Source organism: Mauremys reevesii, linkage group 7, assembly GCF_016161935.1.
Source record: "Mauremys reevesii isolate NIE-2019 linkage group 7, ASM1616193v1, whole genome shotgun sequence".
Taxonomy (NCBI): domain Eukaryota; kingdom Metazoa; phylum Chordata; order Testudines; family Geoemydidae; genus Mauremys; species Mauremys reevesii.
The window spans coordinates 16565499-16593366 of NC_052629.1; the positions used below are offsets into that span (position 1 = coordinate 16565499).

General features: G+C 40.9%; 1 protein-coding gene across 3 annotated transcripts; it reads right to left on the reverse strand.

The window, feature by feature from the left end:
• Nucleotides 1-551: 551 nt before the first annotated feature.
• Nucleotides 552-27868, reverse strand: RGS10 (regulator of G protein signaling 10). 3 transcript variants are annotated; one of them, XM_039482070.1, is made up of 5 exons: nt 27194-27868; nt 19091-19209; nt 17508-17594; nt 6746-6889; nt 552-2356 (listed from the first exon to the last, which is right to left on the reverse strand). In XM_039482070.1, the coding sequence occupies exons 1-5, from the start codon at nt 27240-27242 to the stop codon at nt 2210-2212; spliced, it is 546 nt and encodes a 181-aa protein (XP_039338004.1). In that variant the 5' UTR covers nt 27243-27868; the 3' UTR covers nt 552-2209. The 3 variants fall into 3 exon arrangements, with proteins under 3 accessions (XP_039338004.1, XP_039338005.1, XP_039338006.1); XM_039482071.1 differs by lacking the exon at nt 27194-27868 and adding an exon at nt 26743-26767; XM_039482072.1 differs by lacking the exon at nt 27194-27868 and adding an exon at nt 24944-24965.

Here is a 27868-nt window from a genome sequence, read left to right on the forward strand (position 1 = left end):
GTTGGCAGATTTCATCTTTCCTGAGTTCCAGGGGCTTGGTTTGGGCCCATCACTCAAAAGATTTGACAGGATGTGGTGGTTACATAACCAAAATGATTTTAATTAAAAGATCTAATATGATAACAACTGGCTGCAGAGGGGGATTATAACTACTCACCCAATCCCCAATGCAGCCAAGCATTTAAGCATGTGCTTAAGTGAATTCTTATTCAACAAAGCATTTAAATACGTGCTTTACTGTCAGCATGTGCCCACGTCCCACTGAAAACTGATGAATCATGGTCCTAAACCTTTGGTTCTGCCATTTACTCCTTTGTAAATATGATGGGAAAATGTACTCAGTGCATCTGACCTACAGCTCAGAAAGTGCAAATTGAAAGACTGCCCTCCTGCTCAATTCCCTAAAAATTAACAAATCTCTTTATCCCTTGATAAGTTTTCAGAACTCCCACTACCATTATATGAATGGATTAAGTGGGAGAAGAGACCACAGCAGCCATTTTCTTTAGTCATAGGCTGTAAAGGTGGCTTAGAGAAAGACAGTGTCATATGTCATAAGGCTATATAGAGAGTTTTCCTCCTAGAAAATTACAACCTAGTCCTGGCTTTTAAGATGTTGATAGCAACAGTAATGTATAATATATAACTGACCTTCCTGAGAAAGAGAATTTTAAAATAATCAAAAGCTAATTGTGCAATCTGACTAGACAGCCCATAAATACAAACTCAAGAAAAGCCTGCACTAACACGAAAAAAAGAGTAAATAGTGAGTGAATGTGAGTCAGAGCTAGCCTACACATGGTGAAGCTTGTAAATAAAATATGCCAGCCAATATGTTCTCCCAATTCTAAACGGCAATTTAGTTTGGCATTGAATTAATGAATTCAAAAAATATAAACACATTAAACATTTATGCCAAAAATGCTTTTCATTCCAAAACCGTTCCAGACAGACAAAGAGAACTCTTTGGTGGAGATTTCCACCAGCATGTTCCTTTATTATCCTAACATTTCATCACTGCACATTGATCTTCTCAGGGCAGACATAAACTGCCCTTCATCTCAAGCATGGAGTGGGAATGGCTAAAATCACAATGCGAATTCACAGCTCTGTTGGACTTCCCAACATCTGTGCATAGGAAACCCTGAAACACTTCTTGGGGGAAAACAAAATCAGGTAGTATGTGACCAATCGATTTTAGCAAAGCCAGCCTGAAAATGAAAACTGTTGTTTTGTGCCTCTGCAGAAGGACTCCTGGCAGCCAGGGCACAATTCCTCAGGAAGCCTGAGGAAGACCTAATGCTTACTAGTACTTGCATGTGACTTCGGAATAAGTGTGCTAGCTGGCTGAAGTGCTCAGCCCACCTGAAGATGTGATGCCCAGAAGTGGGCAACGGGTGTCAGTTCTCCTATGGCTTTTTGAGTGCTTTGAAGGGCTCCTTCCTATTTTGGTGCTTTTGTTCCATTATAGTTTAGGTGCTATGAAAGCCCAAGAGGTTTTATTGCATTTTTAAAGTTGACATGTTTCTGTCAAAGCTGGCGATTAGCCTCTGTCATCTGAAGAAGCTAATTGGCTGTTGTGGGAAACATTGTGAAACCAAAGGGAAAAAAAACCAGCCTTCTGCTTCAATAATAAAGGCAAACCCACACTTCTCAAAGTCAAAATTGAAATTGCCTTTCAAAGTCTCACAGACAGATTAGTTTCAAAGAAGAGATTTACGTTTGGCAGGACTGAAACTGGGTTTTATTAGGATTAACCCTACAAGATACTGCCCCCTAATGGTAATCAATGTATGACTCATCCACAGTTATCGGAAATGCTACTCTGCATTGGCTCATAACAATTCACAAATGTACACACAGGATAGCTATAAAAACAGAAGGCAAAAGCAACCCTATCTTCCTTTTCTCATGTACATGATGCCTCACAAATACAGTGATTGGAAAACATTTTAATTTGTGAAATATGGAATGTAATTCATGCTACATATGGATACCTCAGCATTTTAGCCTAGGAAATGGTCTTTTCAAGAGTGTTTGGTATTAGCCATCATGCAAAAACAATTAGTTGTTCAAGCAATTAAGAAGGTAAATATCCCCTAAAAGGGTTTTGTGCTTTTCAAGCCTTAAATGCAACAGTTATAGACTGAAAGTCTGTTCCTGAGAGTTAGGTTATTTTTTGTTGCTTGTCTAAATGGGTTTCTTTGGATCATGTGTTGTAAATCCTTGAAGCTCTTTTAGCTACGGATTGAGCTTCCGATGAATTCTCTTCTTGTTCCTCGGCCCTCTTATGTTTTAAAAATATGTCTGACTTTAAGAAACGGCTGTAGCTGTCGTACTTCATGAGATTGAATATCTGGGAGAGGGAAATGAAACAAAAACAATGACTCAAATAAAATAGATCCTAAACCAGAAAGATAATAGGAAAGTTCTAAAATTTTGTTCTGTCAGCAAATGCATACACTAAAATGTATTGGCTAGAAAGCATGACATTAAAATAAATCTTATAGACTCTAAAAGTGATTGTGTATAACAAACAGTATTATAAGGTTCCGTGTTCATTAATGTCCATATCAAATTTGATCAGCCTATGGGCCAAATGATGGTTTTCCTGCCTGAGAACACGGCAAATGTAACCTGACATTTGAAAGCTGGACTCTTACATCACCACCTGTAGTAAAGGGTCTGCAGCTGGCACTTAGTTACTAATTGTATATTATGTACAAGTGAGAACGTAACCCAGCTCCCACCCATAGCAAGGTCGGTTCTGCAGGGCCCCCAGGAGAGAAAACGTAATGAAGATGGCATTCGGTCGGTACAGTAAAAAGATGTGACTCAGAATGCACAGAGGGGGCAGAACTGGATACATTCACCTTTCTGATCATAACCACACTTGAATATCACAGTAGAGCCTGAGTGCACACACACAGCACTGAGATATTAACAAAAGAGCCTCTAAATAATTTAAGCAGACAAATGGTTGCAGGTGCAAATGTGTCACTGATTGAAATAGCTGGCTTGTCCAACACTCCTGTAGCTTAGCGCACACTTATAACTGGCTTAGCCAACACTTGTTACTCACACGAGGGATGATTCCCTGGTTCCATTCAAGACAATAGAATTTTGCCATTGACTTCAGGGAGACCAAGATTTGACCCACAGTGTGTACAGGGGCACAAGGCACTATATAATAAAAAATATTTCACCTGAAAATTCTTCATGCTTTTTGTTTCCCCACTACCCTTTTTTAGCTATTTTTGGGAGCTGGTCACATTGTCTTTTCTCTTCCAGGACTTCTAGTTCCCTGCCGCTCTTGAACTCAGCTTCATCCTCCAACTCCGTTGTTTTCTCCCTTCCTATTTCCATCTATTTCTAAGCAAACTCCTACAACTTACTTGGATTTTTACCACCACCCCCAAAAAGTCTCTAGTGTTCTCAATTGTCTAGGTCGTGACTATTTTGCTTGGGCTAGAAAAGCTAGGGGAGGAAAAAAATACTGCAAACCATAACTGCAAACCATAATTGAAACAAAACAAAAGCATACATCACCCTCTGGCAATGAGTGCACCAGAGTAGCCTCTCTGAGTCACGCTTTGTGACTGATTACATTTGATGGTGCCCAAAGTCACTAAGTTAAGCTTCCAAGAGGAATTTTTGGATTCTCAGCTGCTTCAATAAGTAGGGTTACAAATTCCATGTGTGGATAATTGAAACTGTAGCTTTATGGGTCTCATTTCTAAAATGTTTCAAACTGTTAGTGCAACTGTAGCTTACTGCCTTGTAGAGAGAAAGCTTGTTCTTTTCACCTCTGCAGTAATCTTAGCTACTTAAAACCCTCAATCACATAAAACATGTGTGTGTATGAGCTGTAATATCCTGCTTGTAAAATAAATGACACAGGGGCTTTCATACTAACTGTTGTTCATTTTTATATGTAAACCATATGAAACCTCTCTGCTTTAATTTAAATGCTAAATGGATTTAAATGAATTTTAACTCAAGTTAGCTACCTCAAGGTAGAATGCTAGCAGTGACAAGGTAGTTTTTATTTTGATGTGGCTAGTTGAGGTTAACCCTATACCTCCCACCTGCAGTTGACCTTGACTAGCTACATCAAGATAAAAATTACCTGTGTCGCGTGTCCACTAGCATTCTACATCGAGAGAGCAATCTGAATGTAAAATACACCTTTTTTTTTTTTGCAGTGAAGACACAGCCCATCAGAGGTTCATGAGCCATAGTTTGGGACTTACATTAACAGACCCCTCCTTTTCATGGTGACAACAGGGCACCTCTCATGGTGGGCAAATATTGTAAAGATCAAAACCAAGTTGGTAACAGTCCTGGAATATGACAACTACGCAGATTGCTGAGGTTTTTTTATAGACGTGCAGAAAGGGAGTTTTCTCTCTCTTTAAACTGAATGGATGAGATTCGTTGGCATCTCTGCACAGTACAGGTGCATGTACCTGGGCAAAGAGTTTGAAATTCACAAGGGTTCTATGAACCACTGAAGTCCCACTTCCCCATACTGAATAGCAGCCTTTGTGCTGAAGCTGTATCCAAATAACTACATACACAGGGCCAAATACTGATACTCTTACTAATATTTAATAAAACCTTACCCCCACAAGAAGTCCCAGTGAAATCAATCGATCTACTTGAGAAGTAAATTGCTACTTGCCATGAATAGGCTTCAGAATCTGGCCTTCAAGCTATGCCCTTTTATACTTTATAAACACAGTCATATCTCAGATTGTCCTTGTGGGAGCAAATTATACCACTCCTTGTGTCTTAATAAGGATTCAAGACAGAGAAGAGCATAATTGCTGCTGGAATACTACGTAGCAGGATCAGACAAAGGCTGCATTCCATACAGCGGAAATCTGCAGCAATCCCCAGATGTCCCATGTTTAGTTTTAAAACATTTACAGACATTCTTGAGTAGCACATTAATGGGACTCTCCTCGAACTGGTTTAGTATATGTCTCTAATTCATACTTCTTTGGCTGTTCCCATCTATGCATGGATCCCTCTGCTGAAATGGAGAACAGTTAAAGTCTTTTGTACTCTCTCCAATTTCATTGTTACAGTCATGTAATCACCTACTATGTATAGTAACGTCGGGGTTTACAAGGACATTTTCTTTCCCATCTCCCCCAAGTCAAACAGATTCTTCCATGAAAGATTTTGCTTTGTCACATTGAAATTGGGCTTTAGACATTTCCACTGTTAATCATTTGGAATCCACTTCAAGGGGAGCTGAACCTTTGCTCATCAGCCCACTTCAATATCTGACAGATGCATTCAGCATGTGATGTTAACTCTGTTAAATATGCTGTTTAAATCAAAGAACTGCTTTGCTGTAAAAGACATGAGCCAAGGGGAAAATACAAATACTCTAAAGTCCTGAGGAGGGTGCAACTGGAAGTGGCAATGGCCATACTCTTTGGAAGCTGCAGATGAGAGTCAGTGACTCCATAGTCTATGATAGCAAAGTAGGTTAAAAAATGAAGAGAACCTGTCTCCAAAGTGGACATCTACAAAATTCAACCCAAAGTTTTGCATTGCCAGATGAGCTGGGATTGGAATCCTAGGAACGAGCCCTCTCAAGCTCTGAGGAAGTTCAAATCTGCACTAGCAGATCCAAACCCTTCCTCGAGCTATAGAGATTTTTGGATTGGGATATAGAGGCTCACTTCCCAGCTCAGCCCCCCTCTCTAAAGCACAAGGAGATGAGAGGGGGTATTCCAGGACATCTGTCCCATTTTGAGTCAATGAGCAGCTGAAATCAACCAAGGAGAAAAGTCCTGAAGCAGACTCCAGCGACCACAAGGCAGCCAGTAACAGAATTCAGTGTTACTGAAATCAGCATCACTAGTGTCTCAGTCCAAGTGAGTGCACAGCAAAACATGGGCATGAAATCAGTCAACTGATGGGTTCTCCAGATACTGACAAAAAACACAGAGGCAAATCCTACTGAGTTTCCACTGAAAGCCCCTTCAGCGGAACAGGTGGGGGCATCACATTAGGGGTCTGTGGCAGAGGTGGGGAGAAAGGATGTGACACTTCACACATCCTCAGATACTCACTCCTGCATGATAATTATTTCAGCAGAAGTAACCTCCACGGAAGCACCTCTCCATGCCTGATGGGGATGGGACTCCTCCACTTCCACCTTCCATGCATCTGCTAAGTGCCCAGCCCAGGAGCTGGACTGAGGATTTGATCCATAACAAATGCAGAGTGGCATGCAGTCACCAGCTCCCAACTTTATTAAGGAACCTTATGCTATCACAGATGGCTTATGAGTTTTCCCTGAGCGAGGGTTGCAGCAGCAGGCACTCTGTAAAGAGTGCACAATGTATAATGTTCCCTTTAGGGTCCTCTGCCCCACTTTGCCTAATTCACCTTCCCTCAGATTCAATTCTGTCCTTTGAAGTGCCCAACTCAGCAAGCCACCACAGAGCACAGCACATGGCATCCAACCCTTCATTCTGCCCTAAGTCCAGCGAGCGTGCATCACTGTGTATCTTGTAAGATCATTTGCTTTCATACATACATGGGAGCTCATTTTACCAGTTAGCTGGCAACGTGCATGCTCTGGCAGAACCAACACTATATACAACAACAGCCCAGGCCCTATAGTCCCGCCACCTCCCTATCCCTGCCACCTTCATTGCATCCTTCCACACCAACCATAAAATATGTCCTCAAGTGAGCAGGGTAAATGTAATAACTTTACCTGGTCCTGCAGCTTTTGAAACATTAGTGGGTGAGGTACTTCCAATATTGTCTCATTCAAACGGGATTGCCCTTCAACATTGACTTGGCAAGAAGCTTTACTGGACAGGAAAGTCATGTAAATTTCTTTAGCTTTTTCTTGCATCTGTGAAAGGTCAAATATTTACAATGGGAACATGTAACTTTGCCAGAGTCCTCCTTCAAGACATGCTAACAGCATGGGAGATGCCTCTATCAGGGGCAACATCTTAGAAATAAGGTATTTAGTCAGAAGAAGGAAAGTGTGCAGTAAGTCAGTCTTTTCATGTACATTCTGGCTGGGATTTCCAAAGGGTCACAAGGGAGTTAGTTACCCAGATCGTATTTGGGGACCTAACTCCTTTAGGTTCCTTTGACTATCCCAGCTCCTGACTTCTGTTCTGAAACATTTATGATTAAATACAAAGGACTGGATTCTCCTCTCACTTACACAGGTGTAAATCAGGAATAAAACTGGCAGGAGAGGACAATCAGGCCCCAGAATGCTACATCATGCAGTAAATTCTCTTTCCTCTTTTGTATTGTAGAAACAAACAGGCAAAGAGAGCAACCAAACAGAAATCATATACAGTACTTGTGGCCACACTATATCTAATACTGACATATACATCATTTCATTCATCATTTAGGAAAGAGATACTCCTTAATGAAAGGCCCAATCCTGCAACATGCTGAGTATTCATTGACTTTAATGGGGGCTGACAGAGCTCAGCACTTCATTCAAGAAGTCAGCCCCTGATCATGCAATTATGTAACTGCACAGAGAGGGCTTATCACTGTAGCTGAAGAGGTTAGTTGTGGCTTATTTGAGGTAATTTATTTTTCATCATTTGCTCTGACTGCAACGTATGTTCTGTTTCAGTGGCCTTTCTCTTCATAACGCAGGAATAATAATTATAATGCTTAGCACTCATACAGCACTCTTCAACTTCAAAGCACTTTATTAAGGACCCCAATCCTGCTTCCACTGAAATCAATTACAAAACTCTCCTTGCTTAGGAAGTTCATGGAAGCAGATAAAAGAATGAGCACAGTGGGAGACTATATTTATTTTAAAGCCACCTGAGATGTAAATCTCAAACTGGTGTTCTAAATGTTTCATGCTTAGAGCTGCATACCAGATATTTAGATAATTAGCAATGGGTAACCATAAATATTCTGTATTGTATATTTAATGAGGAACAGTATTCACAGAGCAGCACAAGCCAGAAGACTGCATCTGTGATGGGAAGTGAGACTGAAGAGGAAAGCACTTAAACCCTTGGCCAGGAACAAATCACAGAAATACTTTTATGTTTTACAGTTCAGAATAGACATGTGGGGATAATTAAAAAAAAAACCTATACAAGTCTGACTATATTAGTGTATTCCTAAGGTCTAAAGAATTAACCCTCTCACAGCTGATAGCACACACATGTTATGCGGCAGCATTTCTTTTTAAAAGAGAATATTCATTCAGGAGCACGAAACATTAGGATATAACAGATACAGTAACTCATACTGAAGGAGTATTTTTGGGACCCATACTGCCCAGGGCTGTGATCTTTGTCAATTTCACACTAAAGAGGGTAGGGTCACTCAGGCCTGCTTTCCATGCATCTGAAGAAGTGGGTTTTTTACCCACGAAAGCTTATGCCCAAATAAATCTGTTAGTTTTTAAGGTGCCACTGGACTCCTCATTGCTTTTACTGATATAACTATGTCCATTAGATGTGGTTTTTTAATCAATACAATTATATTGATACAAACCCTACTGGAAATGCAGTTATACTGGTATAAAGGTGCCTTTTATGAGGATAAATACTTATTTCACTTCCTCAACCAGAATAAGCTATACCAATATAAGCACTTTTATATCAGTAAAACCTCATCCACACTGGGGCAAGAAGGGTAGATAACTTTAATAATATCGGTATAGTTAAATCAGCAATATTTTCTAATGTAGAGGAGCCTTCAAGACAGGGGCAGTCAATTATTTTTTATCAAAGTCCAAATTTCTTAGTCAAGGTATAGTCAAGGTCCAGACTCCGGAGAAAATAATAATAATAAATAACAATAATGGTGATAATAAGTAACTAAAAAGATTTCAGAGTCCGTTGAGAAGTGTCTGGTGATCCGGATTTGACCCATGGTCTGCCTATTGACGACCCCCTGCTTCAGGGTATACCTACGCTGCAGCTGGGAGGTGTGATTCCCAGTGCGAGTAGACAGATTCAGGCTACCTTCACTTGATCTAGTGCACTAAAATGGCAGTGTGGATGTTGTGGCACAGGCAGCAATCCAGGCTAGCCATCCAAGTCCAAGCTCACCTGACTCCTTGGATCCCAGCTTAGGTGGCTAGCCCAACTGCAACACCTACACTGCTATTTTTAGCATGCAAGCTCGAGTAAAGTTACTGTGAGTCTGTCTATCTGGGCTGAGAATCACAGCACCCAGCTGCAGACATGCCCTCAGAGACCTTCCAGGAAAACCCACTGCTGAGCAGGAAGTAGGGAAGCCATGTCAGTGATTCAGTAGATGGCACTCTTCCTTCCTTCTGTGTCAGCTGGGTGATAAAAAAGGACTGTGTTTTCTTATAAATAAGATTTAAAACTGAGATCTTACTCATGTGTGGTCATTAAAGATCCCTTGGAACTTTTCATTAGTATACATGTGCTCGCCCCACTGTCCTGGCCAAATTCCAATTTGGACAATAAGGTTCTGTCTACAGAAATCCCCCTTGCTGTTTCAAATGGATATAATATTCCTCTTTACTTCCTTTCCCAGAGTCAAGTTCTGCTCTCAGACACATAAACGGTTCCCAGAAGAAAAAACTGGGGAACCCCAGATGTTCATCAGAAGCTAGACTCTGGTATTTAAACTGTTATTTAGCATTGCTGAGCTCTGTTTAACCATTGGCACGTTCCAGCCTAGAAGTGGCAGCAGAAATTCCTGAACATATGAAGTTTGCAAGGTGCTTTGAGATCCTTTGAAATGAAAAGTGCTATATTGAAATGAAAGGTACTATATATATTTCTGCTACCATATGCAACAGGAGAATCTTCACTGTAGCATTTTCCTAAATTTTTCCCATGATTGAAAAGTAAAAAAGATTCCATATGATTGGATAGTTCTTAGTCCCTATCTGTGTTTAGTTTTAAAGTGCATTTGAAAAGGAAGAAATATTTTAACGTTATGAGCAGATACAAAAGGTCTTGATGTTTGTTTGTTTTTAAATCATGAACACACAGCAACTGCACACAACCAATTCTAATGAAATGCTCACCATTATTTTTAATTAAAAAAAACCATGTTGTTAATTAAACAAGAATCAGTTTTGCTCTATAAAATAATAGTGTCCAGGTGCTAGAAGAAGTGTACCAGGCACTAGTGGTGGGGCTTTTTGTTATTGTTTTAAACATATTTTTAAAACTGTTGAGTTGTTTGAAAGCTGGCTACTGAACATAACAATACTTCTACTTAAGAACACTAATCAGCATTTACATAGTACGTCCGGTGATCAGCTTTACTGACATTAACTAATTAACAGAGGGGTGACTATAAAAAAAAAAGAGTTAATGTGGAAGAGGTACTGAAAATGACATTGCATGAGTCATCAGCCCAATTGTGGAGGGCACTGATGGTGACAAGCTGGGGAGAGGTAGCATGACCCTCAATTAATGAATATAAGCAGTAAAGGTATTTAAAAAACTTTTTACCAGCACATTTATGTAATCCTCATCCTGACGTTATTCAGACTTGTGCAAAGCCAAATTATGCTACAGATTGACACAAGAGGTCACAATAATATTGTGTCATAGAGAGATGCTTTTAAGCCATTTAGGCTACTAGGGGGGTCTGAACTCACCTGGAGGGTGTCTGTGCACGAATTTGCAACAGTTTTGTTAACCAGCCTGTGTGTGTGAACTCTTTAACCAAAACAAAAAACAAAACAAAAAAACCCAACCATTATTCCGCTTTAGCTTAATTTGATAAAGAATGGGTTTAATCTAAATCGAAATAAGTCTGGTTTAAACCAAAATAAGAGTGTCCACACAGCCTTCTGTGCCAGTTTAAACTGGTTTAAAAATGACACCATAAGTTAAATCAGTGCAGGTGTGTGTAGAGAAGCCGTCGGAAAAGACAAATATGTAAAATGTGGTGGGAGATTACTTTAATAAATTTTGAATACACAGATATAGAAAAATAGGGACAAAAGACTTAGGTGGCTAAAGAAGGAAAGAGCAGGAAAGTCTCATTCTTTGATTTTTTTTAACAGATGTGGGACTGATCCAAAGCCCATGGAAGTCTTTCCCCTTCTCACTAATGGGCTCTGGATCCGGCCCTATAAGAGTGTGAACTGGACTTCTGAATTTATAGTGAAAACTACTGCCCAAGGGGTAGAGAATGCAAGGTACCATCCTGCCACATCAGGCATTTTAATCCACATGAAGGAGCAGATCAGGCTAGCAGTTAAAGCCCTGGGCTGAGTGCCAGGAGTCCTGTTCCTGGTTCTGCCACCAGCTTGTTGTGTTCTCTTCGAATTTTAACATTGTAAGCCAGTGGCACTTATTTGCAACTTTCATTCTGTCCTAAACGTTTTTGCCTGTGAATAGTATTTGTTGTGAGAGAAAACACTGCAAATTATACAGGGTCAAATTATGGCTGCTCCAGTGTCTGTGGCAGGGCACTAGAAGAGGAAGGCAAAAGACACTGCTGTGCACTAATTTAGCAGCTGGCATCCTTCCGGTACAGGATAGGAGGCTCCGGTATTGCCAGCTAGACACACTGTCCTCGCCCACTAGACACACTGATAAGAATAGGCAAGGTTACGATGCAGGAGCATGTATAGTATTTGTTATAGATGGTAGTAACTGTTGCTCGTGAGCATACTTTCCACAGTATGCCTGGAGGTACCATGCCGGCTCCTGGTCTCTGCAGGCATAATGTCTCCAGTAGCTGTTGCTAGTAAGGCAGTACACCTCCTCAAACCTGCCTCTGACCCCTAGGACCGCAGGACAGGCCCCATTTAACAAGAAAATAGGCCCAAAAGGCTTAGGACTCAGGGCTACCTCAATCAGCATATAGAATAATGGACATCCATGGAAACCGGGTGTGTTTACTGTATGGGCCAGGTGTTGGCCTAAGGATTTACAAATTAAAAAGAAACCTAAAATAATTCTGTGAAGAGGAGACCTCCTTGGGTAAGAGACAATAGTCTGCAACTGTGTTAAAAAAAAAAACAGCAGGAGGGACAAGATTTTATCCTCCACTGAGGAAGCAAGCTGATGGTGTGGCTGTCTCGTGAAAAGAGAGTCACAGCCCGACAGTAAAGCACTGATCTGCAATATTTTATTAGACATGAGAGTATCTTGTTAATTAAACCTAAGTTCTAGAATGCATGTTATGATTTTATTTCATATGTAACAATTTATTTCCAATAGTTCTACTTACTGTTACTTGAATCTGTATGCCTTGTTAAATAACCCTATGTTTGATTTCACTGTAAACACAACACAGCCTACGGCTACCCTACAGCCTATGTCGGCATAACTTATGTCACACAGGGGTGTGAATAAATCACCCCTGAGTGACATATGTTACACCGACATAAGCGCTTGTGTGCACAGTGCTATGTCGGTGAGAGAGCTTCTCCCACCAAGATAGTTTCTGCCCTCTCTCCGATCAGCTTAGAGCGTCTTCACCAGACACGCTGTAACAGCACAGCTGTGGCCCTACAGCACGGAATGTGTACACATACCCTAAGTGTTGTGTGTTAAGCGGAGTGGTGATCTGAGGCGAACTGGTAAGCTGGGTGTACTGCTTCTTGGAAGCAGCAAATCTGTGAATACCAAGGCCTTGACACTCCAGGGAGGCACTCGGAGGGCTCAGGGTTGGAGTGGGCCTATTGCTAACCTGCAGAGTGACAGTGAGGGCCCCAGCAGAGACAGATAAGGCCTCCTCACACTAAGGCCACATTGTTGCAAGGTGCCTCACAACCCTGGGTATCCCTGGGAAGCATCACGTTAGCATAATATACAAATTAACTCCCTCACTGATGTAGAATTTCAGTGATTGCTGCAGAAATAACCTTCAGGAGACAAATTAGTGTTTCATGCTATAATAAATACTGTACAGAATGATTTCTATCTTTAAAGTTTCTGTTTAATTCTGTAAAGCAGATAGATAGATAGATCCGCAATAACTTTTAAACCCTACTGAAAATCCATAATGTATTATAATTCTTCTAGCCTCCAGAAGCTTTGTTAGTGTTAGACTGCTGACTGCATATATTACATAAAAACTGGTACTGAATAATTGAAGGTAAATGGGAACTAGTTAATCATTGTCCATTCAATATGGCAATTCATCTGAGGATTCATTGCACTATTATCTCTGTATGTCTGTTTACCATTTCCTGTGTCTGTGTGCACAATCCTAAAATAGAAACAATGAAAAAACTATGCAGATTATTTTATAAAGGAAAAAAGTGTCATCATCCCACTGCACAATCCTACAGAAGGACTTTTCGTGCAGTATCCATCTTAGAATACAATTTGGTACCTGTTTAAGCAACAATGGAGGCTATCTAACTCCCGAGCAGGGCCTGGGCCACTGTGCATCATACAGACAGAAAACATCTAGCCTGTGTGACGAAAAAGATACTCCCTATTTGCGAACCAGCTGCAATGCCAGATCCACATCCACCAGTGAAGAAAGTAAGTTCTCTTGGAAGAAGAGGGAAGGGAACAGGCATATCTAGACACCAGGCCTTACATACTGCACATACCATACCAAGGTGATATTGTGCACAGTGGGTTACTTTCAGCAGTGATTTGTAATAACAAGGACTGAACAGGTGCTATGTGTAATGGCTTTTGTGCCAAGGCTAAATTAGGCCCCGTGAGTCTTGTCTTGCAGTTAACATGCTGAGATGAAGACAGGGCACAGACAGCTTCTCAACCATGTGGACAACAGCCAGGCAGAATGCTGCCACTTGTGTTAGGAGGGCTTGAAGTGAGAGCTAATTAATGTACCCAGTGCCAGTCTATCTAACTTAAACAGCTGCCATCATGGTAATATCTGAGCAGCTCCTATATATTCATAGCTTCCAAGTCCTGAAGAGATCATTGTGGTCATCTAGTCTGGTCTCCTGTATAACACAGAGAACTTCCCCAAAATAATTCCTAGAGCAGATCTGTTAGAAACACAACCAATCGTTATTTCAAAGTTGTCAGTAATGGAGACTCCACCACGACCCCTGCTAAATTGTTCTAATGGTTAATTATTCTCACTATCAAAAATGTACACCTTATTTCCATTCTGAATTTGTCTAGTTTCAACTTACAGCCATTGTATGGTGTTACAAGCGAGTCTCATCTTACGCTGGGGCTACGTTCCGCTGTCAGCGCATAAAGCGAAAATCGCTTCTAGTCAAAATTACACTGAGTGTAATGATGGGCGGAATCGCCCACACTACAGGAACAGTATTAAAATTGTTATTTTTCTCTCTTTTTTTTTGTTTTTGTTTTTGCCGACCGCACAAAGCTGAATTCGTGCACGTTAAATGGGCGTAAGATGAGACTCGCCTGTATATCTTTCCGAAAGACTGAAGAGTCCATTATTCAATATTTGTTCTCCATGTAAGTATTTATAAACTATAATCAAATCACTCCTTAACTTTCTCTTTGTTAAGCTAAATAGATGGAGCTCTTTGAGTCTATGGCTACGTATGTTTTCTTATCCTTTAATCATTCTGATTGCCCTTCTCTGAACCCTCTCCAATTTATCAACATCCTTCTTGAATTGTGGACCCTAGAACTGGACATGGTAAAACAGCAGCAGTTGCACCAGTGCCAAACGAAGAGGTAAAATAACCTTTCTACTCCTTCTTGAGATTCTCCTGTTTATGCATCCTTCCTGGGACAGCATTAGCTCTTTTCTTCACAGTGTCACATTGAGAGCTCATGTTCGGCTCATTATCCACCACCACCTCCAAATCTTTTTCAGGGTCACTGCTTCCCAGGATAGTGTCCCCCATCCTGTAAGTCTGACCTACATTCTTTGTTCCTAGATGTATACATTTAGCCATCTTAAACTGCATATCGTTTGGTTGCAAACAGTTTGCTAAGTGACCTGTCCTCTTCATTATTTGCCTCTCCCCCTATTTTTGTATCATCTGCAAACTTTATCAATGATTATTTTATGTTTTCTTCCAGGTCATTGATAAAAATGTTAAATAGCATAGGGCCAAAAACCAATACCCGTGGACCCCACTGGAAACACACCCACATGATGATGAGTCTCTTTTTACAGTTAAATTTTGAGTCCTATCAGTCAGTTTTTAATCCATTTAACACGTACCATGTTAATTTTATATTAGTGTAGTTTTTTAATCAAAATGTTGTGCAGTATTAGGTCAAATCCTTTGCAGAAGTCTAAATATAACATCAACACTATTACTTTAACAAACTTATAATCTCATCAAAGAAAGATATCAAGTTAGTTTGGTAGGATATATTTTCCATAAACCCATGTTGATTTGCATTAATTACATTGCCCTCCTTTAATTCTTTATTAATCAAGTCCCATATCAACCACTCCTTTATCTTGGTCAGACTAACAGGCATATAATTACCACTGACTCTTTTTAAAAATTAGCACAACATTAGTTTTTTCCCAGTCTTCTGGAACTTCCCAGTGCTCCAAGACTTACTGAAGATCAACATTAATGATCCAGCAAGCTCTTGGATGCAAGTTTTTGGGACCTTCTGATTTTACAATGTCAAACTTTAGTAGCTTGTTTCACATCCTGCAGAGATACTAGCAGAATGGAAAGAGTGTTATCATCACCATATGATGAGACTATATCATCTGTTTTTCCCCAAATACAGAACAGAAATATTTAAAATAGAAACAAAAATCATTCCCCCCTCATCCCAATCTCTCTCCTTTCCAGACGGTAGGAAAAACAACCTGATTAGTTGTTTCCATTTTGAGTATGTCCATCTATATGTGTATGCATAGACCTTACTGAGGGAAAACCAAGCCCAAGACATTACTTCTGTGTAGTTCTAGGCATAGTGAGGTTTGTTGTTGAGTTGGTTGAAAAATGTGTTTCCTTTGCTGCAGAATTTTTGTTGGCAGAAATTTGAATACTTAAAAATATTTTGGTTTTCAGTTGTAAATTTTTTCTTTTTATGACAAATCAAAATTTCCTGTGGAAAGCAGACATAAGAACAGCCATACTGGGTCAGACCAAAGGTCCATCTAGCCCAGTACCCTGTCTTCCAACAGTGGCCAGTGCCAGGTGCCCCAGAGGGAATGAACAGAACAGGTAATCATCAAGTGATCCATCCCCGGTCACCCATTCCCAGCTTCTGGCAAACAGAAAAAGTTTGCACAAAACACTTAATTTTGCTGAAAACCCAATTTTCCTCTAAAAACAGTTCTAAGGGAAAATTTTCAACCAGCCTTGATCCATAGTCATTCCTGTGTCTTGTGGGAGCGAACATCATAGTCTAGATCCAACCTTGACTTACACCTGCAAGACTCCCTCTGAAGGCTAACAATTTAATGGTACTAAGGGTACCATCCCTCCTATTTCTGATGGTTGCCGGCACACTGGGGAGTGTACAATGCACCTTTCTAGAGCAGGTGTAAAGAGTTCTGCTCAGCAAACTCCCTAGCGCTATCTCCCCGCAGAGTACCATCACTTGGACTATCCAGCTGCAAAGTGCTCATCCAGCAACAAAGGCCATAATTTAGCCCTTGATGTCCACATAGAAAGTCTAAAGCTGGGATTCTCAAAGAGGCCTAGGGGAATTAGTCACCCACCTCCCACTGACATTCAATAGCATTTTGGCATTTAACTTCCTTTGGACGTCTCAGCCTAAAACATTAATCAAATTACATGTGTTAATTGTCGAAACATTCTCCAATATTTGCAGGAGCAAACAAACAGAAAACCAGTAAACATTTCAGGCCTGATTCCACATAACATGCTTCTGATCTCACAATCAGAAAATGCAATTAGACCCCTGTGCTCATGTGAATCCAATTGCAGGATTGGCACCTATGCAGCATAAAGAGGTCATGATTAGAGCTGACCAAAATATATTCAACAGAACAGTTTTCTGTCGAAAATGTAATTCAGTCAAAATCTAAACAAATCACAGGAATATGCTAATTTTGAAGAAATTTTTGAGAGGGGGAAAAGTCTAAATAAATGATTTCCACTGTTTTGGTTCCATAATGTCAAAACATCTCATTTTGATACAGTAAAAATGTTTCAACTTTCTTGTTTTTATTCATTTTATTTAAATTTGTATTTGGTAAAATAATTAATTATATGTATTATATATCAAATATTAAATATATTATAATAGAGTCTATATTGTAAAGTTACACCATTATTGAAACAAAACATGTTTAGCTTTATCAAAGAACAATGATTAGACATTATTAAAACAAAACATTTCAGTAGTTCCAAATTGAATTCTTTTGGAATTTTGATTTCACAGGAAATATCAATTTTGGCTTTTCATTCTGATTCAGAATAAAATTTGTTTTACTAGCTAGCTACAACGAGATCTAGTTTTGATGATTTCTGATACATTCCTTCAATATATTTGTTTGCACGTACATGAAATACAGCTAACTATGTAAGTAGGAGACAGGTTATAACCCCTAATGCTACCATGGAATCTTTTTTGACAGGTAAAGTTTAATTTTGAAGGAAATACCTGTTTCTTGTCTTGCGTTTTCTTAAATTCTTCACATGCTAACCAGAACAAAACATTTTCTTCACTAAATTCTTTCTTTAAAAATTCCTGGGGAAAGAAAAAAAAAGTAAAATGTTAGGGTCTGATTTTTCAGATGTTTATTTCCCCTCCCACTATTAGTCTGTAGAAACTAGATGCTCTTTGGGCCCAGGATTGTCTTTTATTATTTTTTGTACAGCACAAAATGAAGCCACCACCTAGGGAGCAACAGGTGCTACTGGATTATAAACAAACAACATATTCAATGTTTTAAAAAATACAATCCATAAGAACTAGCCTAGCTAAATTCTAGTCTTAAATTCTGTCAATCAGCTAATGAGAGGAATGTATCTATCATCATTAAATAACCTGATCAATTTAAAATTGTTATTCAGAAAGAACACAGGAAATACACAAACTAATAAGCATAAAGATCTGTTTTAATGAGCTTCATAGATCACTTGGGATTCTAGTCTATTTTCATTTGACATTCTTTACCGGCAAAAACTGCAAATGAAAGTGCTTCTAAACATGATCATCAGTAACAATAAATTATCTTAAAGTAAATTAAATCAAAAGATGTATTTGCACTTGCCAGACAGTGTTTAAACAAACCACATTCCTCCTAAAGCAAAGCATTTTTTAAAATGGAAAATATATATATATATTTAACATGTGTATAAAAACAACGACTGAAATATTTATAGTTCTGGGATGTTCAATTTTCACTGTCAAATGTGAAAAAAGGAAGATTAAATTATTTGCTGGCACCGGGAATTCTAAAAGCATTTGGATCAGTCTAGTAATAGTAGTAGCACTTTCCACAGTGGTCATGTATAAAATCACTTCACCGCAGCCCCTGGGTTTGATTGTGCAAATCATTACTCAAGCAAATTATCTGCATAAATAAAAACTGTTACACTGATTACTAGCATGATAAAAGGCTTGCAAGACTGAGGGCTGATAGGCCACCCCCAACATACTTGAGTCACAATTCTGCATTGTGATCGGTGTGGGCAGACTGCTGCTCCCACATGGAGCCCTACTGAAATTAAAGGAGCTCTGCTCAGTTCACCTGCCCGGGTCACAATGCAGGATCGGGCCCGTACTCAATTACTCTTGCTCAGTTGCAGTCATTGGAATATTTTATATGGATAAGGGTTACAGGATCAGGCCCCAGTAGTGGATATTACATGACAGGAGACAGTAATATTTCAGAAAAGACCAAGTTTCCTTCTGCTCCATTATTTAGCCCACTGTGGCTTTCTAACCCTTACTCCTGTCGTACCCATGAAATTGCCTGTCATCTGTTCTCTGGTTAGAAAGGTTCAACCAATCTTTTTCCCTGTGCCCAAGGATAGGCTGTTGGCAGAGGATACCATGTGAAAAGCATAGCAAATGCCCCAACTCAACTATTCTGTCACCAGTGCTTAATTCACACATCTAGTTATATACAAATGTATACCCTTATGCCATTGGTACACCACCATTATTTAATGCAGATACATATTAAGCTTCAAATGCTGTTTAAAGTCTAAGCAAACATTAATAGTTAAGATAACAACCCTAAATCGTTTCACTCCTTCTGGATCTTCTAGGAGGTTCTCTAGTGATGTAGTCCATCTTGAGGTTCCTTTTAGGGTTTGTTGGCTGCTGCCTGGTTTGCCATCGCTGTCATTTATCTCTGAAAAATAAATACACCAGCTTTAAAATAATGAACATGCATTTCTCTGATCCCATCACTACCCTCCTCAACCCCTTCAAGTCATAGCTGCTTTCTTAAAAGGAGATGTGATAGCACTGAAAAGAAACATGTATTTTTCCATTCTGCATCGTCTCGAAGAGCTTGTCTTCGCTGCTACAGTTTGCTCAGAGTTAGTACAATCCAGTTACTCCACTCACACCAACCTGATTCGAGTGGAGCGACCACACTGCAAACAACACTCAGGCTAAAAAGAGTGATTTGATTAGCAGCTGATGCGCTCTTGTAACTCCTGCTGCGGCATCCCCACAGCTTTACAAGTTCAAGCATCAGCAGCAGTCAAGGTTCAGCCCACCCTGACAACCCAGTTAATGAGCTAGAATAGAAATTGTTTTGTGTGGATGAGGGTCGGGCTGGGGGCAAAACCTCAAGCTAACCCTGCAGTGAAGGCAAAGCCTAAGAAATGTAAAAGCTGCTTTACAATCAGGGAACTCAAGAGCAGATAATGTCATTGTCTTATCTGAGTTAATTTGCCTTATGGACATGGAACATTACTACCAGGGCCTCAGTTGTAAAAGGGCTGTGAGCTTGTTTCTGGCACTGTCAGTGCTATTGGCTGGTTTAGATCACCCACACCGAAGTTATGAGACAAATCTTGGTAAGCTGCCTAGATGAGATTTCTTTTAGAAATGAACACTCTCATGATAGAGTGGGGGCCACAGATGGAGAAAGAAAAGTGATGATTTGTTTAGGAGGTGATGAGGCCTACAGATCAAACCATTTTACTGGGAGGGCAGCTAGACAGGTAGTGGAATTGTCTCGTGCAGTCTTGGAAGACACATACTATTGGGCAGTTTACTTTTGATTTTCTAAAGTCAACTGGAGTTTTGCCTGAATAAAGAGTGCAGGGTTGTATCCGACTAATATGCCAGACAGCATTCTCACAAATGTTCCGAAGTCTGAGGAGAAGGAAGAGATGGTCTAACTGCTGAATCTACATCTGACTGACTAACAAGAGATGGGTTTATTAAACCGCAGGCTGCTGAGGCCAGATAGAAACAAATTCTTCACTGGCTACCATTCTGCAGTCCTTCTTCTTGGAAGGGCTCCGAGTATTTTACTGCTGAATTGAAAAGCTTTATAATAAACACAGAGCGAGTGTGATCTTCCATTCGCTGCATGCCCAAAACTTCCAATAAAAACAGCGGGAGTCTTGGCCATTCAGGGTCAGGCCTAAAATCCTATCTAAGATTGCTAGACATTATAAGACTGGGAGTCTAATTACACATTCCTTGCACACTCAAAACCCCACTGTAATCAATAACGCTCTTACTTAGGTCACCTTATTAATAATAAATACAAAAGGGCATTTGTAATTGAAAGCTACGCAAGTAGCGACCAATCCTGCTCACTTTTCTCACCAAAGTAGTCCATTGAAGTCAATGGGACTATTCATGTAAGGAATTTGAACAGGATCAGACCCCTATTCTATTAACAGTTTGGTATCTCATTTCTATTTATTGGCATGTTTATTTTTATAAGTCCTTCATTTCACCTTAACAAAGCCACTGTTCAAAAATATGGATCTTCTCAATACATATTTGGACCCAGGTTAGGGCTCTTCCTCAAGTGTGGAGCTAAAACTATTATAGCAGTTGTCCAAAAAGAAAAAAAGAAGAAGAAAATGAAAAAGCATTATACAGAGTAGAGATTCAAACATCAGCAGATAGCTAGAATGATAAATGCCAAAACTGAAAACCTATGGAAAACTGGCATTCCAGAAAAGCCTATTGTGCTAAGTAGCTTTTGGTTGTTGGAGGCTTTTTTGAGGTCTTTTGATGAGTTTTCTCTGATAACAGTCAGATGGACATCTTTCATAGGAGTTCCTCTTTCCATGGGGAATAAAACTCGGCAAGAGGGTCAAAGCATCTCAAGTTGCATAGACTCCATTCACGTATCGCTGCGTAAGGAGGAGACACTCACCCTCATGCACCAAATCAATCAAATATAAAGAGAATAAAAGGAAGATATTTTAAATTAACAAGCAAATGGGACACATACTAAGAGTATACTATAATACACAAGCCATTTCATTAGCATGTCCCTCCTTCATCTGTTGTGATCTCTCTTTTTGTCATCTCTAAGTAAGCCCCCAATCCTGCACTTCTTTCATAGAGATGCAGAAGTCCATGCATAAGAAGGATCTGGACCTTGTAACTTCTTCAGACCAGGACTGTAACTTATTTGTCTGTAAAGCACCAGGAACATCTATGATGTTGTACATATAAATAAAAAGAAAAAAGTTTCCCCTGAGATGAACTGTGGTCTAGTGGTGAAAGCACAGGACTGGGAATCAGAACATTTAGATTGTTTCCTGGCAGCTGCCACTGACTTGATGTGTGAACTTGAACACGGCACTTTAACTGCTCCATGCCTCAGTTTCCCCTTCTCTCCTCAAAAGGGAGTTGTGAGGTTTAATTAATGTGTCTACAAGGCATGTTGGGATCCTGAGGTAGAATGTGCAAAATATTGTTACTTGTATAGAGTCAGATTCTCATGTTCTGCAAATATCCACTGTCTGTACACAGTGACCAAATCAGAATGGCAGTGTTTTCCACCCACAAGTGTAAACAACTACCCCATGGGCAGAGCAGTGGCGAACCAGACCTATTAGATATACCCTTTACGGGAGTTGGATTTTATGTCTAGTCTTCTTTTGCTCTACCAAGCAAAATGGATTGTAATGGTTACTCATCCGTTGTTTTTTAAAAAGCATGGCAGAAGCACATAACTTGAGAGATGAGTGGCAATATGGATATTTACTTCGGAGAGGACTCTGAAGCAGACTGACTTTAGAATCCCAAGATAGACCTGTGCTTTTCTTTTTTCCATGATATCTCTAGAACACTAGACGACAGACCACGTTGTGGCCTGCCTTGGGGATGAGGAAGGGCAAAGAGCTTCCTCCCCACCTGATGCCTCTCTGCAAGGACAGGGCACAAGGATCATGCCGGTCGGGTGACACTGGCAATGCTAACTTCCCCCAAGTGGTCATGGAGTGGTAGGGCTATGGTCCGATGTGGCAGCCACCTTCCCCAACAAGCCTCGAGGGCTTGGGCAAAAAGAAATTCAAGGGAGGACCCAGCCCGCCCGGGCCAGAGAAATTATCTAGCCAGAAGGAGCAACTGCAGCACGCACAGGCAATATCATCAGACTGCTTTCTACAATTTCTCTCCCCTGTGCTCACTGGCCATTCACTCCAACCCCTCCTTCACAGTCTCTTCATTTCAGTCTTACTCTATTTATCCCCTAAGTTCCCCTGCTTCCTACCCTCCTCCTTTTCCCCTGCCCTACCCTTCACTAGCCCCTCTCTTGTCTTTTCATTTAGCTATTCTCCTCCTCCTTAAACCATACTCAAAGAATTTTAAAAATGTAAATGAGATATACCCACTTCTCCATTCCCCCCACCTCTCCCAAAAATACTGTGGCACTAACAGGATGTTTGCAGACCACCACTGTTCACTCTGCTTGCATGTTACTTCCCTTTCCCCCTACCTTTTGTCTTTCCTGTCTACTTCCACAGAAACTCTTCGGGGCAGGAGCGATCCAATACTGTGTTGCACAGAGTTTAGCACAATGGGGCCCCATTTTCAGATGGTCACTTCCATAATACACATAATAAATAATAGGCCCTTTCCCCTTCTGCACAAGTGTAAACGTCTACACAAGGTACAAGGCCGTGGGGAAACAGGCCCAAAATACTTCTGATAATATTAACATCGTTGTAGCTCTGCATTTTCACTATATACAGTTCTGAGGCACCCCTCATCTCAGTTACTGAGCACTCACATACATATTTCTAGTATAAGAATTGCCCCCAATAGGATCATAGCTCTCCACTCTATGCACAATTGCTTAAATCCGTCTGATTCAACAGGTTCATGTGTTCCATACAGAGAATAGTTCTTTATGTCTTAAAATAGGCAAAAGGTTTGCCTGGACCTTACTCAAGGAACTAATCTCTACATTTCTATCTATTAAAGTTCTACTGAACTCTCTTGAAAAAAAATCACACTTATAATGGAATTTATATACAATTCTTCACAACTAATTTATTTTTAGAATGTAACGGTGAAGTTTATTTTAGTATATGAAATATGCTCTCTGATCCTTAGCTATCCCTCTTCTTGTCATTAATAAGATCATCTTATTCCATCAGAAGCCCTGCAATTATGTTGACATGTAGTTTACATACAAACTGCATGCTTGCCAGTGCCAGCAATACCTAATATCCAAATGATAGAGTAATTCATTTCTTTTTTAAACAGCAGATAATTATGTGCACCAATAAGAAGAATGCAAAGGAACTACAGAAAAAGGGAGCTTTTCTATCTGAACTTTTGTAGAAGATAAAAATGTACAGTAGTAGATAAAGATGTAAAATAACGGATCTTTCTTGTTTTGGTGGAAAAACACTCACTATCTTATCAACAGACAAGGAAACCAATAAGTGGAGAAAATACTATTATAAACATTCACAACATAGTTGTACACGGGACCCCACCATACAGTCTTTACTTCAACAAAACTTCCACTGACTACAGGATCACAGTACATTTTCTTATATTATGTGCAGTGGCCAGTTGCTTGTACAAACAAAGCTAATGTTTGGCACTTACACTAGTTGCAGCATTATTTTAGGGAGCAATCCTATATTATCTGTTTTTGACCATCACAAAATACTATTACACAAGACACAAAAACACCTTGTAAATAAATATTTTTATAAAAGTGATAAATGAAAAGGCAACGGTAATTTTTTAAAATGTTCTAACTACCACACTTGACACTATCAGTATCTGAAACAGCAAATATCTGTATTATACAAACAAGAAGTTCCATGCTAACATTAACTAGCAAATCAGAACTCCGGGCTCCGGACCTTGCTTTGAAAGAATAGTGTTAAAAAACAGACGAAACCACCAAACGTTAGCATTACATGCTTACTGTTTCAAATAATCAGGCGATTCAGTACCTGGGGTGAGATGTTCACACACTCCTAAGTGATTTAGCAGCACAAGTCCGCTTTGAATTTCAGTGGAAACTTGTGCACCTGTTAGATAGGCACTTTGGAATACCCTACCCATAATTCTGAAGCATTGCAACTACAGACATATAACAAATTTTTAATAAACTGTGCCTTGCGGCAACATATCACACAGCAAAAATTCATGCATCTTACAAAACTTTGTTACATCAGCCATTTAATGCCTGTTCTTTGCTTATCCTTTTCCATATATGTTTTCTGCAAAGTTATTAACAAAAGACAACAGACATGACCAGTTAATCAGCCAAGTATGTACCGATATAGCATTTTTTCCTTTGTTCCCAGTGTTTAAACAAATAGCATCAATTCACAGAACAATTAACAAAATCCTTCCCCTTCTCCTATAAACTTATCTTGAGAGAACTTTAATTGCACCACATGCATTTGCTCCTTCTTCACCCTGAATCAGGCCTGAGTCCTTTGGAAAGCTGTGAATACTGACAGATGGGCTTTTTATTTTTAAAAGTGCACTTAGCCCATTGCATTTCTCTGTGATCATAAGAATGCCATTCCACTCACAAGCAACAGTCCTGAATTAATAAACCAAGGTTATGAAACAATGAGAAATTGTTCTTAACTGTTCTCCTTAACAAGGGAAAATCCCCTTACTTTCCATATATCCAAGTGCCACTTGATGAGTCCAATAGATCAACTTTTTCTAGTAGCTGCTGTATTTTAAAGGATCTATGGGCTACAAAGAGTTGTCCTTTGCCGTTTTGGTTTGTTCAAAGCATAAGCCTTAACATCCTCTTTTGAGTGTCTCCAACAACAGATGGCAACGGGATTCTAGTTTTAACTATACGGAAGGAAATTAAAAGTATGTTCTGCATTTGTAGCATCTCTGGAAGCATTCACCAAGCACATAACTAAAAAAAAAAAACAAACAAACCCTAGACTAAAAGCCACGCTCAATTTTTCTTTGGAAGGCTTTAATGAGGAACTTGCAAATTCGTAATCTTATTGTACATTCCAGAAGTAATGCTGCTACTGAGGATTCTTAGTTTGTTATTTTTATCCAAATTATTTCACAAAGAATAATATATGTTATGTTAGTTTCCTCGAGCCACTGCACCTGCTGGGTCAGTGAAATTCTGTTGTAAAATGTTCTGTATTGAAGTGCTGTAATATTCTAAAAGTGTCTTTAAAAATGACATTCTGGGGTTCCATGTCAATGACGTCCATATCAAATGTAAGAAGATGGTCTTTCTAGATGACAGCTCTCCAAAGTCAATTTGGGATCTGAAAGTCAAACTAGGTTCTTTCTAGTTAGGAAGTCACCACCAGTAACACAGATTATCTAATCAGAATTTAATTAAAATTTTAGTTGATGTATGAGCTACAACAGAATCCAGCTCCCTCCTGTAGAGCCTCTACAATGGAAAAAACTATGCTACACCTAAATTATAGTTTCTGAATCTTGTGCTTAAAACATAACCTACCAGTTTTATATTATAGCCCCAGAAGCATACAAAGCATTAAAAGGTGCATAAAGACAGAAAATGCTACATGGACTGTGTCCATCTGCATCAGTGAAGGCAAACACAAGCGTCAGAAGTATGTCTGCCCCCCTCCCACCAAAGTTCACTTTAAGCATCTTAAAAGCAATGGACAGCTCTACAGCCATATGAATCATCAATAATGCCCTGTACTCAGTTAGTTTGCATCTAATTAACATCATTATATCTGAATATTGTAAAAATCCAGATACACTGATGTTTCAGGTCTGAAACTTGCCACCACTGCTTTCGGCCACTGCATATTTTGATTCGCTTTATAACTATTACCAAGTCCATTACATGAGAATTAGATAGCTAAAGCTATGTATTTGCTATTTTAGAACTGCACAATTGCAGGGCTGCCCAGAGGATTCAGGGGGCCTGGGGCAAAGCAATTTTGGGGGCCCCTTCCATAAAAAAAAGTTGCAATACTATAGAATACTATATTCTTGTGGGGGGCCCTGCAGGACCAGCGTCCCCCCACCCCGGGCAGCCCTGCACAATTGCATACTTTGAGAAATTATAGTGGACTTTTACAATCATACTAAACCTCATAAAAAGCTGTAGTTCATGCATAACTCAGAGGAAAGGCAGTAAAATCTGCAGGTTGATACAATGAACCCATACATGCATACCTTCTTTCTATTCCTCTGTACCATCCAGCTAGTTAAAGCACCTGAATGAGACTTTATCTACTTGATTTGTAGAGGTGCTGCGCACCCACAACTCCAGTTGAACTCAGTGGAGCTGTGGGGGTTCATCACTTCCGAGACTCAGGCCCTATTTGAACCTAATGTCATTTGGCACTGTTACTTTCACTGGTGTTTGTTACAGTTTCTTATAATGTAGCCTCCCCTCTGTCACACAGCAGCTATGACTCATGTGCAGAGAAAGAAAAGACAGTTAACAAACCAAAGCACATCTGGAAGCTGGGCTCCGGATTCCACTTCGGCGTGCTTTATTTTTCAGACACACTAAAAAGAAAACTCCATCCTTCCTCTTTCAGCTAAACTTCCTCTTCGTCTTGAAGCCGCTTGCGGCCGCAAGCGAGAAGTGGTTGTATCTTCTCAACACCAAGCCAAAGCTTCCTGGGCCGAAAGGCGCCTGCAAACCAGAAGAGTCTGGAGAGGCATCAGCACCTCTGGCTCCTGCTTTGGGTTAATCGTTGGTTTAAAAAACACCTCCGAGGGCAAATCCTATAATCGGGACCGAGCCAAAGGTGCCGGGGGAGCTTCCCCTCCAGTCTGGCCCCAGCGGCAGGAGGCTGGGGGTGTGGGTTCCCGTCCCGGGGTTCGCTCGCCCCGAGCCCCCAGCGCGCGGTCCCGCTCCGGACCCCGGCTCGCCCGCCCGAAGCTCCCCTTACCTGACGGCGGCCGCTTCCTGCTGAGCCTGCTCACCGCCCGGGTGAACATCGCCGGGGGCTGCCCGGCTCCGGCCGGCCGGGAGCGGGAGGAGGTGCCCGCGACGGGAGCTCCCTGCGCCCCAGGAGGCGCCTCCGGTTGCGCGCCCTCTGGTCCCGCGGCGGGGGCCGGGCGCTCCCGGCACGTCCCCAGCCAAATGAGACGGGCCTGCGGTGAGCGCCCTCCCTTGGCTGGGACACCCCTAGGAGGCGCCCCACGTGGCCGCTCCCCGCTGCTCCTAGGAGACCTCCGGCGGGGCGCGCGCCCCGTGCGCGGCCATCCCGCGGAAGCGCCTGAGGTGCGTTCGCTCCGCGCCCTCCGCCTCGGGCTGCCAGGCTCCTGCGCCCCCCGTGCGCTCCCCCCAGCTGCCCTAGGAGGCGCCCTGGCGCGCGCGGCCCGGGCGCCCGCGCTCTGCAGTTGCCCGGCGGACTCTGGGCGCTGACTCAGGGGCTGGGCGCATCCTCCTCCCTCCGCCCGCGCACAGCCGCTGCCGCCGGGCTCCCTGCGGTTAGGAGCCGCATGCGAAGCGCAGCTGCCGCCTTTTCCTCCTCCAGTTTCAAAAAAAAAAAAAAAATCGAGCCCAGCAAAGGGGTTGAGCAAGGGCAGGAAAAGCACCAAGGAGCCGCCAGGGGCGTCTG

Coding starts and splice junctions, on each gene's coding strand:
- RGS10 (XM_039482070.1), bottom strand. CDS start 27,242: ATGTTCACCCGGGCGGTGAGCAGGCTCAGCAGGAAGCGGCCGCCGTCA. Junction 19,210..27,193: donor CAGGAAGCGGCCGCCGTCAG/GTAAGGGGAGCT, acceptor TTTATTTTTCAG/AGATAAATGACAGCGATGGC. Junction 2,357..6,745: donor TTCAAAAGCTGCAGGACCAG/GTAAAGTTATTA, acceptor TCCCTCTCCCAG/ATATTCAATCTCATGAAGTA.